The sequence below is a fragment of the Microcebus murinus genome, chromosome 13 (genome assembly GCF_040939455.1).
Source record: "Microcebus murinus isolate Inina chromosome 13, M.murinus_Inina_mat1.0, whole genome shotgun sequence".
Classification (NCBI taxonomy): Eukaryota; Metazoa; Chordata; class Mammalia; order Primates; family Cheirogaleidae; genus Microcebus; species Microcebus murinus.
The window spans coordinates 37691745-37712176 of NC_134116.1; the positions used below are offsets into that span (position 1 = coordinate 37691745).

General features: G+C 40.3%; 1 protein-coding gene across 10 annotated transcripts in view; it reads right to left on the reverse strand.

The window, feature by feature from the left end:
- The window catches only part of LMO7 (LIM domain 7), a 196754-nt gene that overhangs the window by 89422 nt on the left and 86900 nt on the right, over positions 1-20432 (reverse strand). For 8 of the 10 annotated variants that reach the window (XM_012737046.2, XM_012737055.2, XM_012737054.2 and 5 more), the window contains exon 5: positions 4337-4443. In XM_012737046.2, the coding sequence (XP_012592500.2) occupies positions 4337-4443 (107 nt within the window). Of the gene's footprint in view, positions 1-4336; positions 4444-4534; positions 4622-20432 lie in introns of those variants that run through there. The other 2 variants (XM_076009365.1, XM_012737057.2) reach the window with 2 other exon arrangements.

Sequence of the window (20432 nt, forward strand, 5' to 3'; positions counted from 1 at the left end):
TAACGCTAATTTTGCTTCCAACTACTGTTCCTTTGGCAACGAGCATGTATAAAAATAATAAATTCTTGATTTCTCCACCTTCACTTTAATAGATTTAAGAAAACAAACTCGGTCAATGTTAATGTTTATTTAAAGCTACTGTTATACCTAAAATATTAATACTCTAAATAATAGAGTGTATCTATACTAGAAAAAAATTTCTTTACATGACAAATAGTGCTCAAAAGCATTGCCATCCTGTAATTATATTATGAACAGAATGTATCTGAGGAAGTGCTAAAAACTGGATTGAAATGGTAAGGGGGTGGAAGGAAGAAACATGTTTACAATCTGTTCAAATTCTCAGCTTAGAAATTCTGATATAGAGAGCAATGGTTTAAATAGAGGACTTAGTTTCTGAGTCAAATTGCCGGACATGTAAAATTAAAACTTTTCATGTGAAACCCTACCTTCCTGCCGACTTCAAGTCCTCCAGTACAGGACTTCTGGGCTACTCTGCCCAGCTGGTTTCTACTACAAGCAACTGCTGCAGTACAATTGTCATGAGTGATGCCACCACAAAGACCATGACACTTGCTACAGGAGCACTCCAGAGTGCCGCTGTGGCACGTGGGTGTGGTCACTGTGCTTGTTCTCCTACAGCCCTTTTATGGAAGGTGCACACAGACAGCCCTGTGGAAGTCACACCACCTCTTCTCTGTGGATGGTGTGTGTGTGTTCAGTATGGATATTTAGTAAATGATTGATAATGATGCAGTTAGTCATCTATTCATCAGTACAAAAGATGAGTTTCATAACATCAGACTGAGGTAGACCTCAATCTACCATTCATGAAGACTAAATCATAAATTTGCTTATTAGTCTTTTGGGAAGAAAATATATGGATCCTACCATCCTGGGTATCAAAATTAAAAGCATCACCTGACTCTTGAATATATATAATCCCCAAATAAATGGAATAATTCAAACATACTTGGAAAAATTAAAACTGCAGCTTCCTACAAAGTAAAATGATTCAGTTATAAATCAGATAACATAATATATATAATTACAGAAATATAAAGAGTACTCTAGGCGGGGCGCGGTGGCTCACGCCTGTAATGCTAGCACTTTGGGAGGCCGAGGTGGGAGGATCACTGAGGTCAGGAGTTCAAGACCAGCCTGAGCAAGAGCAAGACCCCATCTCTACTAAAAATAGAAAAATTAGAGTGTGGTGGTGGATGCCTGTAGTACTCACTACTCTGGAGGCTGCGGCAGGAGGATTGCTTGAGCCCAGGAGTTTGAGGTTGCTGTGAGCAAGGCTGATGCCATGGCACTCTAGACTGGGTGACAGAGCGAGAATCTGTCTCAAAAATTTTTGAAAATTTAAAAAATTAAAATTAAAAATTAAAAAACAAAAAACCAAAAGAGAGTACTCTAGCTCTGACTAGTGAGAAGTTATTGTGAATTAAATTGTAGATCTCAAATTGCTGGAAAAAAGGAAAATAGTTGCAGTTAAGTCCTGGATTATTCAATAGCAACAGTTCTTTTAATTGCTTCTGCTCCTGCCACTCATTTTCTACACACACACACACATACACACACAAATTCTCCTCAGTTCCATATGTCAACTATACATTTCTCACTGCAGTCCACTAACAAAAAGCACTTCACACTCGCCTACACTGAGGCTATCAACTGCCCTTTCCTATTTGCTCTAAGTCATGGTTAGATTGTATTTGTAACAAAGGCCAACGACAGGTCTATGCGCCCTATTAGATGCGGTCTCAACAGCTGAGTTATGATAGAGCATTTAAAATAATCAGATAGTTTGCCATACTTTTGTTAAATTTAATGTATACCTATGTGCAAAATAATCTCAAAGTACTCACATATTACCACACTTTCAGATAAATTACAAGGAGCCTTTCCATTAGACAAACACAGTGACACCGAAATGTATGAATTGTATGTCAGTAAATAAAAAGTTACATTTTAGCAGAATGTCAAAAGCATCTGTCAGTATCCTTCATTTCCACAGGAATATTGTGCTGGCAGAGAGAGAATAAGGAAAATTCTAAATCTAAGCCAGAATTTCTGAACCCAGTACTATTAATATTTGGAGTAGGAAAATTCTTTGTTGTGGGGGCTGCATTAAAGGGTGTTTAGCAGCACATCTGACCCATTAGATGTCTGTGTCATCGTAGCTGCTATGACAACCAAAAGTATCTCCAGACATGGCCAGCCATCCCTGGGGGGCAAAACTGTCCCCAGCTCAAAACCACTGATCTAACCAACGCCAAGACCTTTAATCTACAATAATGATAGGACAAGAATTTTGACCCATAGGAGTCTCCACATTACATATTAAAAAAAAAAAGTGCATTTTTATTTAGTAAGCAATCATTTGCTCCTTCAAATCTGCTTCTTTTAATAAAAATCCTATCTCAGGGCAAAAGAGCTTGGCCGACATTTTTAAAGAAGTCATTTGCCAGCTTCCATGCCTCATCTGGGAGGCTAGTCTAGCACTTAGACCACATCAGAGCCAAATGGCCCCCTTTGTTTTTTGGTCCAACAAGATAGAATTATCAGGGGAAATGCTCTTAAGCAAAGTCAATGCTCACACTCAAGCATTCTCGCAGGTACTACTTAGGCACACCTTGCTTTGACAGACTTGTGGTTTCCACTGAAACAAGTTGTTCTGCATACTTCTTACTACAGCTATAACTACGTGACCTCCCAGTTTCAGTTTGTCAGTAATTTAATTTCACTGAACGCTGAGCCCAGATGCTAATTTGTCTTAAACATTTTAGACCCAACAACTCATGAAACAGGCTCCAGGCAAGCTTTGTTCATATCACTCTTGGAATTAGAGGCCAACGAACATGTTTCACCTAGTCCTTAGCCTACTCAAATATAGGTTACAGAGTTTCAAAACAGTATGATTTTAGGGGGGGAAACACTTTTACTCTTAATAGACATCAACAACTTAAGAAGAAGAAGACTTTCAAGTCTAAAGTTTCTTTGCCCATCAGCTAGGTCTTATGAAAGAATATGTTGATAATAAAACATAGAACAAATGCATCCAAATATTTATTTTTCATGAAAATTAAACACAACCTCGCATACTACGGAAGTAAACATTTCATTTTGGCTATGAAACTTAGGATCTCGAAACTACCTTTTAATTAATCAGAAATGCAGACAGACTCATCCCTGCCACGCACATATCATGGAGTTTAGAAAAGCTTACTCAACATAACTAGAAGCAGATATATTCCAAACAGTTTATTCATTTAAAAACAGTTAGTCTTTAAAAGACTAATTCCACCCAAGTTTTTAGGTTGTACTGTTAAGACAATGTATACTAAAGATATTTATATAAATGGTTGTTTTTCTTCAGAAAAAAATTGACCATATTTAAGATAGCCAATTTTTAAATAACTATTAAAGCTACTACATAGGGATATTAACTGTGTAAACTAAATCTTTGAACTGGTAGAAACTGATTTTTCCATTTTCATTATTTCTATAGATAAAACAAGGTGTTCATTTTCTCGTTGGAAAAATATTAATTGGGTTTAAGAGCCAGGATGACAAGGAGTTAGTTATTACAAAATTAATTTTCCTGTCACATTTATCTGATAACACAAGTTTATTACTGACTTCCCGGAAGTAAATTAGATTTATAGGGGGGAAAAAAATCTCACAAGAGCTTAAACTCAGATTTCCTGAAATCATACACTCAAAAAGGAACACCATTTTCCACCTAAAATCTAACAGTATATCCACATACATGTTCTCACCCCCACTTTCACTTTCTCATCCATACTATTAATAGTGAAAAACAGTTCATGTTTAAAAATCAGCCACAGCTAACAAAGTCTTGGCCTTGTAGGTCCCAGGCACTGCTGCCTTCCAATTAAGAAAGTCTCTTTTACCACTACTGTCCTGATCTAATTTTTATGTTAATAATGTTTTAACTCCAAATATATTTAAAAACTATCTAAAAATAATTATTTTCACTCTATAAGCTATAATCTAATCTCTAAATTTACTTTATAAGTATAATGAGTATCCTCACCATTAGCAACCAAAAACTACCACGTTGCGCAGGCATTAAAATATAAACGCTGCCATATCAGTCAGTATGAAGATTTACAATAAGACCAAGCCATGTTACCAACCACAGTCCCTAAGCCATTTCTTAAATAGTCTATTTTGGTATGAGAAGAGAGGAAGATACAGAGCAAGGAACAATTTTTCTGTAATCACGAACTCTCAGCAATTCTTTTCTCTTAAGCTACCGAGTCCTAAATTTAACTATGTATATATCTAACGAACCAGTGAAACTTACTTGACAGTGACTCGATTTGATAAATCCTGAAGATCCCCAGGATGAAAAAGCTGGGCTTCTTTCAATCCAATCTGTTCACAAGCTTTCAAAAAAACGTTTATATTATCCTGTGAAAAGAAGTGGAAAGTGATTGCTTAGCCGAGCTCTCTCTCAAAGGTTACAAATTTTTATAACTTCACAGCTTCAAAGTCCAATTACAGTCAGCAAAAGAAGCGGCAGCAAGACCGATGCATATGTATATTTGAAAAAAAAAAATACATGGGGCACATACAGCCTTTCAGGCTTTCACAGCACGAACGGTAGTGCTATCTGATGCCTGGGCTACGCTGTTTCTGTGATCTTTGGGACTGGCACGTTAAACATTACCTGTTATAGGACAAGTGCCTAGCCACTGAGCAGTAATCTACACTTTGATGTCAGCGCTGCTCTGCAAACAAACGCCCTCTTCCCAGCTTCGCACGACAAGCCTCACCTCTCCTCTTTAAAAATAACTCCAGCTACTGACATGCACCCACCCAGAAACTGCTGGCAGGGAAGAAATGAGAGGAGGAACATTCTGTTTCTATGATTACAAATTACAGAACGGCTGTGGAATACCACACCTGGAATCTGGGTTTGTTTGCCGGGCCAGCTCTTGACAGACGGGGAAACTATACCATAGGACCGAGGAGAAGCCCAGTGCTCATTGGCTGACTCGCACTGTGTGGCACATTACTCACCCTGCACCTGCCTCAAGAGCTGCTTCCAAAAAATGAAAATCTATCCCCTACCTCCAAGGTTGTGCTCGTATCTGATTTCAAAACCAAAATCCTCCATTCACAAACCAATGCTTTTCATTAATGTAAACTCCTGCACAAACACAGATTACAATATATTCTATTTTACAGTCAGCTACATTTCAGAGTCGTGCATTTATTTGGTTACCAAAATTAGCTCAGGCTTCATCTTTACTACTCTGAAAAAGGAGAACACTTTATGGGGTTGAGCTTGTGCCGATCCCACGTGAGCTCTTCCACACTCGCTTTGTTAAGGCTCTCAGGTAAAGGGACGGCCTCCCAGCATGCCAACACACATCGGTACAGTGAAGCCTGCTGGCAGTGCCACCTCTGTGGCGGGAGCCTCCAGCGGCTCCCTGGAACCTCTTCTGCCTCCCTCAGAGCTGACTTTCACAGACCAGAAGACAAACCTGCCACTTGGAGAAAGGCAATCACTCCCACAGGAAGAAAAGTCAGAGCGATATTGCAAAATAGGAGGAAATGATTTAAGAAAACAAAGATAAAGAGGCTAAATTCAACAGTTTGGGTTCTTGGAGAGTGAGGGGATTTAGGGAAAGTGCGAGAGAAGGTGTGGCAAGAGAAAAGCAACACTGATTGCTAGGGAAAGGGACATTAAAAAAAAAAAAAAAAGCCACTATGTGTAGAGATGGAAGGTTATTCCAGGCTACTATCAGCAAAAAAGGTAGTGTGAACCACCTAACTGGCAACTGAAAGCCATGAATTATTATAAATAAGATCCCTCAAAGATTAAAGAAATTTGTAAGTCAAAAATTGAGCAGCTCAATGAGAGATGTTTGACTTTGACTTCATGCAGAAAAAGAAGAAATAATGTATTGGCAAAGTTCCAAGAGGAACAGGAAGTGATAATTTTGTTAAGCTCACAGTTTCTAAAAACTATACTATCTGTAATTATCGAATGATACAAATTAATGGTTCTAAAACTGGCCCTCTAAGAAGAAGAACAAATGGTTTGGTGTATCAATGCCCTAAGTTTTACAGGAAGCAAATCTCATGTCCAGAAAGGAAAAACAAATCATTAGAAGTCTCCCCACCAATTCAATTTGGTTCTGAATGTTTAAAGTATTTTAAAATATTAAAACAAAGTTAAACTAAAAGTAACTTTACTGAACTGAAAGACAAAACAATTCTTCACATATTGATACAAACATAATCAGCATTCATCTGTCTGACAAATATGTACAGGTTGATAAGGATAAATAAAGCCACACACTGCTCAGAAATCATGTTAAGTATTTAGAAAGAAACCACTTAAAATCTAAAGTGAGTATACTTACTTATAGAAAAAGTTCAAGAAAAATATAATTAATATGATTAAATTCTAGTCTTAAAGTCTTTATTTTAACTAAAAAAATCAAAATATCTTGTAAACAATTCAATGATGTCCAGGTTTAAAACAGAAAAACTTAGTAAGCACAGTCACACATGGCCTGTGCAGCAGGAACAGGTTGTACTAAGATCAGAACTGCAACTTAAATCATGCTTACTGGACTTGAGCCCACTGGTAATTCATTGTTTGCAATTTCAAAGGACTCAGGCAGAGAGTTGCCTAAGGAGATATAGAAAATTATAAGATTTTCATGTCTGTTGAGACATCAAGAAGCCACACCCAGTGGGAAACATTTAGTCCTCATTTAATAAAATCATTTTCACTTGAAACTAGCAAAAATAAGAGTAAAAATAAAGGGCAAACTAAAATAAATATTATCTAATTGGACTGGTAGCCAGGACTCCAAGTTAGCCTTGCTAACCAATTATGTGACTTTGGAAAGATTGTTAAGCTTTCTGGCTCTGTTTTCTTCATCTGTGAAATGAGCAGTTTGTGGATCTATAACCCATTATCAAGAACAAACACTCCTTTTCCCAAGAGGAGTGAAGCCCAACCTCCTAGGCCCAACCTATCACACAAATATTTCATAGCCCAACTTACATAAAATAGTTCATGTCAAAATCCTGCTCTGAATATCTGTAATCCCTATACTTTCAGAACCAAAAATGGCTTCTCAAAAACAACAAAACAACAAAAACAGTTGAATCTGAAAAATACCTAGTAGCTCCTTTTACCTTTAAATTTTCCTATGACTATGAATAAAGGCAGATGCTATATGAACAAGAAAACTAGATGACTTAAGATTTTCATATTTTCCCCAACGTCCTCTCCGGCCCTTAGCTTTGAATGAATTATAAAGCAGTCCTACCAGGTGTGGGTGGAGGCAGCTGGGGTAAGATAGCTAGCTGATCAGGAACAGCAGTACTTACTAACAGGTGAGGTAGGAAGAGGAGCCACGCGAGTCTACAGATTGTCAAGCTTCGTATTTATTCACTGTGGTACCTCTATTAGTGATCCACTGCTGCATAGCAAATTAGCTCAAAATTTAGCAGCTGAAGACAAGACACTTGTTAATGATTTTATAGTTTCTGAAGGTCAGTAATTCGGGAGTAGCCTGAGCTGGATGGCTCTGCCTCAGGGAACCACTCATCGGATTGCAGTCCAGATGTCAGCCCAGACTGCAGTCATCCAGAGGCCTTCCTGGAGCTTGGAGGAGCAGTTTCCAAGGTGGCTCATTCATCTGGCTGGCAAATCAGGGCTGGCTGTTGACAGGAAGCCTCAGTTCTTTACCAAACGGACATCTCCAAAGGGCTGCGTGATAGAGCCATCGATCCAAGAGAGAGCAAGATGGAAGTTGCAAAGTCTTATGATCTGGCTTCTGAAGTCACATTCTATCATCTCCTCAATGTCCTCTTGGTTATACAGGTCAGCCCTATTCAGTGTAGAGAGGACTCACAGAACACAAGTAGCAGGAGATGAGGCTCACTGGAGCTTTCTTGGGGATTGGCTACCATCTAAGTCAGACCAGGTGTGTGTGAGGCACCTCAGGTGCAATTTCTTAAGAGTGGCCCTCGAGTACCATTCCTCTACTTGAATGCCAAGTAACCAAAAGACAAATTACTGGTCCTTCACACGCCCCAACACACAACAGTAGGATAGAAAATCACCATAGACACTCCAGGTCAAGTGTGGAGAAATGAAAAGAACACAGGTGTGAGTCACTGGTCCATGCAAATTCTGAAATTGTGCAAAGCACAGGCTGGCAATTCCTTCATTAGGACTGCAGGCCAGGGAATACTTCAGGGTTTTTGATTCCACCCACTGGATTCTTGGTTCCACCCTAAAAAACATCTTTCCTTGACATTAAAAAATAGCCTGTGTTTGAAGCTGTGTAGCTTTTTCAATCCATTTCCTACCCATAGAAGCTTGGGGAAAGTAAAGGTCTCAATGTTATAATTCTCTGTCCCTTTTAGTATAGGGACTAAAGTGGTGGTGTCTCCACATACACAATTCTCTCAAATATACTACAGGTCTTCTGTGAATCTTATTGGGGTTCATTCCATTGGACAATAGCCACGCCCACAAATCTCTGCAACAGAAGCCCTTCTCTACCTTGGGCTTCTACTGAGATGACTGAAGAATACCACACTCAGGCTTCTTAGAAGCTCCATTGCTGGACTGGACAGATTTCCAAGGCACCACCTAGGATCTTTCTAAGAATTTGAAGAATTTTACAGCCACACCCTCAAGTTCATCTTTACACCTTGTTTTCCTGCCAATGCTCTGAACTTAAGCTATGCCTGAAAACCATTTCTCAATTCTTGCATCATTCACTTACTAAAGAGGCTGACAATTTTCCAAACCATCAATTCCCGTTTCCCTCATGTTTATCATTACTCCATCCTTCACATTCTCCTTCACATTCTCTTCTCACATCAGCAAGAAGAATCAAGACTTCAGTTCAACACTCTGGAAATCACCTCACTAGAAGAGTGGTGTCTCTTCACTAAATCACCTAGTTAATTCGACATGATGGCTAAGTGCAAGGGAGTGAAAATCAGAGATGAGAATTGTTGGGACCACTTTGGAAGCTGGCTATCACAATACTTTTAACAATAAAGAATACAGGCCGGGCGTGGTGGCTCACGCCTGTAATCCTAGCACTTTGGGAGGCCGAGGCGGGCGGATTGCTCAAGGTCAGGAGTTCGAAACCAGCCTGAGCGAGACCCCGTCTCTACCAAAAATAGAAAGAAATTAATTGACCAACTAAAAATATATATACAAAAAATTAGCCGGGCATGGTGGCGCATGCCTGTAGTCCCAGCTACTCGGGAGGCTGAGGCAGTAGGATCGCTGAGCCCCAGAGATTGAGGTTGCTGTGAGCCAGGCTGATGCCACGGCACTCACTCTAGCCTGGGCAACAAAGTGAGACTCTGTCTCAAAAAAAAAAAAAAAAAAAAAGAATACAGAGCAGTCATTAATTTGGAATAGAAAATAAACCTTTAGAGATGTTGAATTTTAGATGTCTGGCTAGTAGTAAGTTAGGTTTAGAGTCCATAAGAAATATTTGATATTAAGTCAAGCACACATTGGTAGTAGTTGAAATGAAGGATGTCAACCAAGCTCTCTTACGAAAAGCAAAAAGAAAGGATTCACAATCAACCACCAATAATAAAGGGGCAGTTAAAGAAAAGATCTCGTCTCTATACAAAATTTAAAAATTAGCCAGACAACAGACTGAGACTCTGTCTCCAACAACAACAACAAAAAGAATTTGGCAATCAGATGAAGTGTGCATTTACTGGGCATAAATTCCAGGGAGCTAAGGAGTAAATAGGTGACAGTGAAGATCAGCCACTGGCAATAGATCAGAGATCACTCAAAATCTGAAACATGATCTGAATATCACCCTGAGCATCCTCAAGTCTCCCATTCCAGCCTCCCATCACTCTTCCCAAAGCTACCACCCCCGGAACACCCTCCAGTGTCAGGATGCTCCATCCCTGGAGGGACAAGTGGTGGGGACAGAAGCTCTTCTTATTTCCTTGACCCCAAATTCAGGGTCACATTCCACCCCCTCCTAGTATTTTCCAGTTTTAAACATAAACACAGTTATACATTTCAATGGAGTCTCAACTCCTATCTCCATTATAAATCCCGAAAAGAGTTAAGAAAGGGATAATTTGAAGCCAACATGAATATTCTAACACTAGATCCAAGGGTAAGATAGGTCTTTGCTAACACCTCTGCCTTCAGAGCCTTTCAACTCATTACCCTTCCGAAAGCACTTACCCAGTAACATATTCTCATGGCATTTTAGCACATTTCCTTGCTCTTTTATCAAGGATGGAAGTGGTAGGGAAGAATGTCAGGGACCTAAAATTTGAATTAGTCATTCCTACTTTAGCAAGCTCCTATCAGTCAATATAAGGGCTCTCTCTTATATTATTATTTTCCTGCTCATCCCAAATCCTCACTCATTTCCACTGCCTTCTACCTTCTATTAAGAAGGTGTCTTCCCCCTAGGTACATACCCTAAAGAATTAAAAAGATTCTCAAACACATACATGTACATGCACACTAACAGTAACATTCTTCACAATAATCAAAAAGTGGAAACAGCTGAAATGTTAACAAATAAATGGATAAACAAATTGTGGTCCATCCATACAGTGGAATAGTATTCAGCCATAAAAAGAAACAGAATACTGATACATGCTACAAAACATTATGCTAAATGAAAGAAGCCAGCACACGTTATCCTACCTACGTGAAATATCCAGAATGGGCCGGGCGCGGTGGCTCACACCTGTAATCCTAGCTCTCTGGGAGGCCGAGGCGGGCGGATCGCTCGAGGTCGGGAGTTCGAAACCAGCCTGAGCAAGAGCGAGACCCCGTCTCTACTATAAATAGAAAAAAACTAATTGGCCAACTAATATATATAGAAAAAATTAGCCGGGCATGGTGGCTCATGCCTGTAGTCCCAGCTACTTGGGAGGCTGAGACAGAAGGATCGCTTGAGCCCAGGAGTTTGAGGTTGCTGTGAGCTAGGCTGACGCCACGGCACTCACTCTAGCCTAGGCAACAAAGCAAGACTCTCTGTCTCAAAAAAAAAAAAAAAAAAAAAAAATATCCAGAATGGATAAATCCAGAGACAGAATGCAGGTTAGCAGTTGCCAGGAGCTGGAGGAAATGTATAGAAACCACCTAATGGTTAAGATGTTTTACTTTGGAGTGTTGGATATATTCAGTGGTTTCATGACATTGGGAATGTGCTAAATGCCACTGAACTGTTCACTTTAAAATGGTTAATTTTACATTATGTGAATTTCACTGCAAGTTATTTTTAAAAGGTGCCTTCTCTAATGTGTTTAAAAATGTAAATGTCCTTTTTAAAAGGTATATGCATGTAGTCTAATTTACATAAATGCCATTATGCTCCAGATTTTTCTGTTATATGTTGAATCATTTTATTATGCACAGTCTAACTCCTTATTAAAGTATACTACTTCAACCTAGATTCTTATTCTGCCCAAAGTCACTTTCATTTTTACTTAAAGGATCCCCCCCACCAAATCCATAATGATAAAATTTCAAGTGTGATGACTTCCAACATGTAGAGGGAATGCTTAGTATCACAGAATCTTAATTTAACTATATGGAAATGTCTACTCATTAGATCAAACCAGTTAGACCCACTTCTGCAAAAATTTCCTGAGTGTAAATAAAAGTCAGTTCTTTAAATAGAGACAAAGCTAATAAAACAGTTTATTACAAAAGCCCCAAATAAGACCAAAATCCTAATTCTGAAAAGGAGTGAAGCTGTGCTCAGGGCTATGACCTAAGGGCTTATACAAATCTTAACCCAAAGTTCTCAGATTGACATCACCTGGAAGTACTCCCCTCCATTAACCAAATAGTCTTCTCATGATTGTTTTGTCTTGCTCATCTCAGAAAGAGTCCCTGCCTGCTTTAAGATTTTAGTCAACAAAAAAAGCTATCTCATCCCTCTGAGCCTGAGCACATGATGATGCAAATCAATTTATCCCTGAGGCCAAGAGACTTAGGGACTTCAATTCCTTTCTTATTTATGAGGTGGCACCAAAGTCCCTGCTTCCTCCATCCCTGGAACTGACCATGCCAAAAATGTTAGCAGGTATGTGCCAGCAATCAAGAGGTGGCAACCATCAGAATCCCAGAAGGAAGCCAGGCAGTCGTCCCTCACGGGCTGCACATGCTCAGTCAGGCTGGAGAAGTTCTGCCTGAGCTGCCTGCTATGCAGAGTGTGGGCCACAGACCAACAGCATTGGGATCACCTGGGAGCCTGTTAGAAATGAAGAATCTGGGCCGGGCAGTGGCTCATGCCTGTAATCCTAGCACTTTCAGAGGCCAAGGGGATGGCGGGGATTGCTTGGGGCCAAGAGTTCCAGACCAGCCTGAGAAAGATTGAGACCCTGTCTCTACCCACCAAAATAGAAAAATTAGTTGATCATGGTGACCCAGACTCCTGTAGCCCTAGTTACTTGGGATACTGAGGCAGGAAAATCGCTTGAGCCCTGGCGTTGGAGGTCGCCATGAGCTATGGCTATGCCACTGCACTCTAGCCTGGGCAACAGAGTGAGACCCTATTTCAAAAAAAAAAAAAAAAAATGAATAATCTAGCTCCACCCCAGACCTACTGAATCACAATCTGCATTTTAAGAAGATTCCCCCAGGCGGTTTAAGTTTCTGTAGACAAGCACTGGCAAATAAAAATATTTCCATCAATTATGACTTAAAACAGTGTTTCTCTATAGTGTGTACGTAACTCACCTGGAGATTACAGAGTTCACCACTGGAGCATCACCAAAATACTTGAGGTTCCATTTTTATGATATATTGTGATCATTCAAAATTATTTTAAAGCAACTTCTAAGCAGCAGGGTGGTTAACATACATCCAAATTTGCATTTTAATTATACAGTTACCATTAAGAAAGCAGTTGAGTCACCATTTGACCAACTGGCACTGTTCTTTTTAATTTATTATTTTGGAGAATTCATCCTCTACTTTATGGCATAGCTAATAATAAATGTGATCTGTCAAGTAACACCTACATTTTATGACTATAATGTATAGATGAACATTTAGAGATCCAACTTCTATAGTTAATTGTAAGGAAAACAAGCAGTTGGCCTCATCCATTTTTTTTAAAACTTTTCCTTGGGTACCAGTTTCTCTACAAAGAAAGAGGCTCAGCCATTTGCTGATAACAAAGGAATTGAGGACAAGGAGAAGAACAAAGTTTTGTAATATGTGAAAGTGGGGATAGGGACCAAGTAGGAATATGCTTAAAGGAGTAGCTGAGGACAGGGAGGCCCAGGGGATAACACACGATAATACCAGCAGCGTGGTGATTTGACCTTTTGCCAGCACTGCCTGGCACAGCAAGAGCAAAAATCAGACCCAGTGAGGCAGAGCTGAGATGCCAAGTGAGGGCAACCACAGGTCAAGGGAAGGAGGGCTTGTGCCCCTGCTAGCTGAAATGTGTCATCAACTCGGGCTACAATTAACTATATAAAGCAATAACAGGCTTTGTCGAACTGCAGCATGAATTAAGTGGCAGTCTTGCACAATATTCATCAAATTAAACCTTGCATCAAAAATGAGGTAATTCTAAAACTCACCTAACTCCTTACACAAAGTGCTGCAATAGATGGTTAAGAAGCTCTGTCCTCAAATTATCCATGTTTTATGTTCCAAAGCTAAACAAGTAATTGCTTTAAGAAAACATGTCATAAGGACGCAAAAATGCATATTTCACGGAGCACGAGAGCATATTTAACGAAGGAAAACTACGTGGTGAAGCTTCAGAGCCAGCTGGGAACTGGAGCTCCTGCGGGGTCGCCTCCCCCACTCCTCCTCAGGGATCATTTCCACAGATGATGTGTCTGGATCGTCGCCCCTTGTTTAAACTTTTCCAGCCCCAGGGACTCACTGCTTTATGAAGCTGATTCACTTTTAGTCATCACTCTGTCAAGGCAGGCTAAAGATACCCTCACCGTGACTGTAAAACATTGATCCTAAATCTGCCTGCTTAATAACGCAAACGAAACCTCACCTTCTCCCACCAGCGAGCCCCTCAGCGACTCAGACAGCTCTCCTGCCCCGCATACTCCACGAACCCCCAACCTCACCTCTTCTCTTCAGATGCCCCTTGTTTCGGCACCCCTTCTCCCTCCTGTAACATGACTCAGTTCTCGGTATTATCCTAACTGACCCTCCGTTGAGCGGTTCATTTTCCCAGGGTAATATATACTGAGTTTTACTATATGCCAGGTAGCCGACTGAGGCACTTTGCATTCATTATCTTATTCAAGTTCTCACCAAAACACTTTATAGAGTCTTATCATTGTGCCCATTTTGCACATGAGAAAACTAAGGCGTAAGAAGTTACGCGACTTGCCCAAGGTCACACATTGAACTGTGGAGCTGGGAATCAAATCCAGCAGTTTGACTCTTGAATCCGTGCTCCTAACCATGATAAGTTTCCTGCTGCTGCCATAACAAATCGCCACAACTTAGTGGCATAAAGCAACACAATTTTATTACCTTATAGTTCTGGAGGTCGGAAGTCCACGATCAGCCTCACTGGCCTAAAAAACCAAGGTGTCCCCAGGACTATGTCCCTCCTGCTACATCCTAGAAGAGAATCTGTTTCCCTGACTTCCCCAGTTTACAGAGGCCACCTGCATTTTTTGGTTCATAGCCCTGTTCCTCCATCCTCAAAACCAACGATGCCAGACTAAGACTTTCTCACACTGCCATCTACCTAGTTCTTTCTCTCCTCGCTCCCTCTTCCTGACATAAGGACACGTGTGATTACACTGGGCCCACCTGGATCACCCAGGATACTCTCCCCATCTCAAGGTCAACTGATGAATGACCTAAATCCCACCTGCAACCACTTTCTCCCTTGCCTTGTACCGTATTCGCTGTTTTCATGGATAACAACGTGAACGTCCTTGGGGGCCATTATCCCACCTGCCACAACGACCTCCTTACAGACAAGTGCCTGTGTGACACATCCTCCCCGTTTTAGAATGAGGCACCTGCAGCTCCGTACTGGACTTCAGGTGTAGTTAATCACCACGAGAAGGCTCACAAATAATGCTCATCTTACGAGAATAACATGGTTACTGTAAAAGTTTAGTGAGAAGAAAATTTATAATGTGATTGGCACAGTTTCTAGCAGATAGTGAGTGGTCAGTACATGGAGAGAGTCCACCTAACTTCTCTCATTACAGGCCGTAGGTACCCTTTATTTTGACATCTATAACACACTGTCCATTGAGATCACATGCAGTGGCAATAGCCAGGTGACAATGACATCGCAGTTCACAGGAAGATGACATGTGAGGTTTAATGGACCACAGGGTAGTCAAATGTAGTAGAAAAATAAGTTGAATATAGAAGAACCTCAATTTAAAATCACGTGATCCTGTCAGTGAGATGTCACGGATAGAAGCGTAAAACATATGATGGTTTGTAAACAATATAAAACTACTCTGCTGCTCCTATGTGATTTCTTTTCCAACCAAAATACAGTTGAAATTTATTCCTGATAAATATCCTTTTGGAGACATAGGCCCATCCAGATCACTTTCAAATTCCAGATCCTGATATCCAGGACATTAGCTACACCCTTATTGCTTCAACATCTACAAATTAGACTTTGTATGTTTCCCATGTTTTCAACTCTTTTGATTTCAATATAAACAGGGCAAGTACAAATCCCTAAAGCAAACTGCCAGAAATCTCACTTGAAATTTACATTAATTTAAATTTAAAATTGAGCATGTTTGCTCAACTACTTAAGATTTCACCCTCAGACAGTATTATCAGGCCCATGTTTCTCCATCTTGACTACACCAAGGTCATGATGACAGGTATCTTGCAGGTAATTAAGAGGGATGCCTAAAAGGGGCAATAGAAATGAATCTAGCAATATAAATGAATAAAATACACATGAACAAGATGAGCATGTCACATAGACATGAGACTAAGGATACCAGAGACCCCCCATCCTGTCTCCAGGACACCCTACATAACAGTTGCTCTGGGGAATGCATGCCCATGGTAGCCAGATTCATTAAGAGAAGTCGAAGATGAAGACTGTATCAAAAATATCAGGGTATATACATGTTGGCTCAGATTTTAAAAACAAAAGCCATGTCAGCCAAACAAAATCTATCCATGGGCCATTTCATCGACTCTAGCAGGTCTCCTGCAAACTCCACAGGGACCAGCCCACTGATCTGTGGCTTTAGAGCATTTTTTTTTTCTGGTGGACAAGAGTGGCTTCTAGCGACTACCTTATTTCTTTGTTTTGGTTTTGTAGAGATAGAGTCTCACTCTGTTGCCCATGCTGGAGTGAAATGGCACGAGCATAGCTCACTGTAACCTCGAACTCCTGAACTCAAGAGATCCTCCCACCTCAGTTTCCTGAGTAGCAGTGACCACAGAAACATGCCACCATGCCTCACTGTGACTATGGGCACATGCCACCATGTGTAGCTAGTTACCCTATTTTTAAAGTTTTTATTGATAGGTTATTTTGTTTCTTGATAAATCATCACAAACTATTAATATCTCTTTTATGATCTTTTCTGCTATGCTTCCAGGGAACATCTAAAATCTACATTGCGGCCGGGCGCTGTGGCTCACGCCTGTAATCCTAGCTCTTGGGAGGCCGAGGCGGGCGGATTGCTCAAGGTCAGGAGTTCAAAACCAGCCTGAGCAAGAGCGAGACCCCGTCTCTACTATAAATAGAAAGAAATTAATTGGCCAACTGATATATATATAAAAAATTAGCCGGGCATGGTGGCGCATGCCTGTAGTCCCAGCTACCCGGGAGGCTGAGGCAGAAGGATCACTCGAGCCCAGGAGTTTGAGGTTGCTGTGAGCTAGGCTGACGCCACGGCACTCACTCTAGCCTGGGCAACAAAGTGAGACTCTGTCTCAAAAAAAAAAAATAAAATAAAATAAAATAAAATCTACATTGCTCACTTAGACATTTGTCAATTTGCAATCCTTTGCAAAATGCCTCATCCTCCACAAGTTCTTTTGATTCTCCCCATCCCTCCCCCCACCAACCCACTGCCCTGTATTTATTACCTCAATAAACTAATGATGCAAAAACCTTCAATTTCTCTTGATCCATTAGCAACTCCTATACACTCTTCCATCAAAACACTTGGAAAGTCTGACCACTTCTCACCAGGACCCCTGTTGTCACCATTCCCTCTTGCCTGGACTATGACCTTAGTCAGGTTCTCCAGAGAAACGGAGCCAACAGGACGTATACAGAAAGAGATTTATTATGAGGAATAAATCTTAAGGAATAGTCCCAAAATCTGCAGTCAGCAAGCTGGAAACCCAGAAGAGCTGATGGTAACAGTTCCTTCCTGTGACTGAAAGCCTGAGAGCCAGAAGAGCTGGCAGAGTGGTGTGAGTTCCTGTCTGAAAGGCAGCAGACTCACAACTCAAGGAGAGCCGATGTTCCAGCTCAAGTCTCAAAGCAGGCACTAACCAATATTCCCAGCTCAGTCAGGCGGGAAGGGTTCCTTCTTACTAGCAAAAAGGTTGGCTTCAATTGATTAGATGTGACCATCCACCTTAGGGAAGGCAACCTGCTTTACTTGTCTACCAATTCAAATGTTAATCTCATCCGGAACAATGGCTAAATATCTGGGCACCCCACAGCCCAGTCAAGTTGACACACAAAGTTAACCATCACAACTACTGAAATTGTTCTTCAACTGGCTTTCCTTCTCTCCTTGATTTCCTTCAGTCTATTTTTCACACAGCAACCAGCGATATTTTTTATTAAATAGTTTTATTACGATACTATTCACTCATTTAAAGTGTACAATTCAATGGTTTTTAGTACATTAAGATATGTGCATCCATCACCACAGGCAACCAAATTAAACTGTTCTCAGAAGTCCCCAATAGCTCCCCAAAATACTTTGAGTAAAATGCAGACTCCTCACCAAAGCCCCTGGAGCCTTCTTCAGCCTCGCTCACTCACCTCTTCATCCCATTCTGTTCATCCCAAAGGCCTCCTTATTGATCCTCCTCTTCCTTCTGTATGGAAAATTCCCACCTGCCTCTGGATCTCCCCAGGGATCACCACCCCCTCACTTCATTCAGGTTCCTGATCTATCAAATGTCAACTCAGAAATAAGATGTCCATGAGCACCCTCTCTAAAATGCTTCTTATACACACACTCAATCATTCTTTACCCATTCACATTTTTTCAATGTAACTATTTATAACAGATGAGGTATATAATAATATTTTTTTTTATTTCAAAATATTAAGAGGGTACAAATTTTTTCATTATATGGATACCTCATATGATGCTTAAGTCAGGGCTTTAAGTGTGCCCATCTGCAGAATAGTGTTGTACTGATAGGTAAGTTTTTATCCCTCACCTCTTCTCACTTTCCCCTCTTAGTTTCCAATGTCCTTTACATCTCTTTGTGCCTGTGTGTGCCCACTGTTTAGCTACCACTTATGATAACGTGGTGTTTGTTTTTCCATTCCTGAGATACTTCACTTAGGATAATGGTCTCCAGTTCCATCCAAGCTGTTGCAAAAGACATTATTTCATTCCTTTTATGGATGAGTAGTACTCCATGGTGTAAACACACAAACACATTTTCTCTATCCACTCATGAATTGATGGGCACTTAGGTTGATTCCACATCTGTGATAAACATTTGAGTGCAGGTGTCTTTTGGATAAAATGACTTCCATTCTTTTGGGTAGATACCCAACAGTGGGATTACTGGATCACATGGTAAGTCCACATTTATTTCTTTAAGGAATCCATACTGTTATCCATGGAGTTTGTAGTAATTTTCAGTCCCACCAATAGTGCATAAGCATTCCTATCTCTCTGCATACACACCAAAATATATTGCTTTTTGACTTTATAACAATGGTCATTTTGACAAGGATAAGGTAGTATCTCACTATAGTTTTAATTTGCATTTCCCTGATGATTAGTAATGCTGAGCAGTTTTTCATATTTTGTAGCTATTTGTCTATTTTTTGAAAAACATCTGTTCATGTCTTTTGCCCACTTTTTGATGGTTTTTTTTTTTTCTTGCTGATTTGTTTGAGCTTATATTTTCTTCACTATAATTACTGGTGACTGACAAGATATTATTAATACAGTGACTGTGCTCTCTCCCGCTCTATGAAATATCAGCTCCATGAGGGAGAAACCTCTTCTGCCTTGTCTACAGCTGTAGGGAGAAACCTCTTCTGCCTTGTCTACCTCCCAAGCTCCTGGATCAGTGCCTGGCACACAGTAGGTGCTCAACAAATATTTTGAGAATGGGAGGGACAGTGATGGGCCTAAGATAAATAGAGTGACCAGTGCCTTCATACCACTTTAATACATTGGACTCTTTCTTACCAACCTCCTTTGCTCCTCCTTTTCCAATTTCTACATAACAAAAGATACCTAAGGAGAGATGTTCCAAGTTTTCTGAATGAAACTGTCACGTATGATATAATCCTACTTGAATACTGAATCAATTATTTTTACCTCTACAAGTTAATTATAGCATTGCTTTAGCAATTTTAATTCATTAATGTTCAAAAAAAAAGTTGCCCTCAAGGCTGAAATTTGGCAAATAAATGTTCACCTTAGATTTTACAATAAGCAGGTTTTAGAACTCTGGGGAATTTTCCCTAAACTTGTGCCAATGCCATGACTAAGAGATTTTGGCTAGAAATAAAATAGGAGTTTCTTGATTTGCAGTGCTACATCATTAGTAGGGCATTGAAAACAACTTCAACGCTGACACCAAGTTGTTCAATTTCCACTTTTGGTGACGATTACTTTTTTTTTTTTTTAAAGACAGAGTCTCACTTTGTTGCCCAGGCTAGAGTGAATGCCGTGGCATCAGCCTAGCTCATAGCAACCTCAATCTCCTGGGCTCAAGTGATCCTACTGCCTCAGCCTCCCGAGTAGCTGGGACTACAGGCATGCACCACCATGCCCAGCTAATTTTATATATATATATTTTTTTGGTGGTCAATTAATTTCTTTCTATTTTTAGTAGAGATGGGGTCTCACTCAGGCTGGTTTCGAACTCCTGACCTCGAGCAATCCGCCCGCCTCGACCTCCCAGAGTGCTAGGATTACAGGCGTGAGCCACGCCTGGCTGGTGACACTTACCTTTAATTCAGAGTAAAAGAGAAGCAGGAAGATAAGGAGACTTGAGGAAATTTCCTAAGAATACTTTATAAATAAGTTAACCATCACTGACTTATTTATATGCCATTTATATGAAGGTATTAAGACATTTTTATCTTTAATATCCAATATTTGTTACCTTGAGGGTAACAATGCACAATCCTCAGTCTATTCACTCATACTGAATAACCCCAAACTATTTTAAAATACAGATG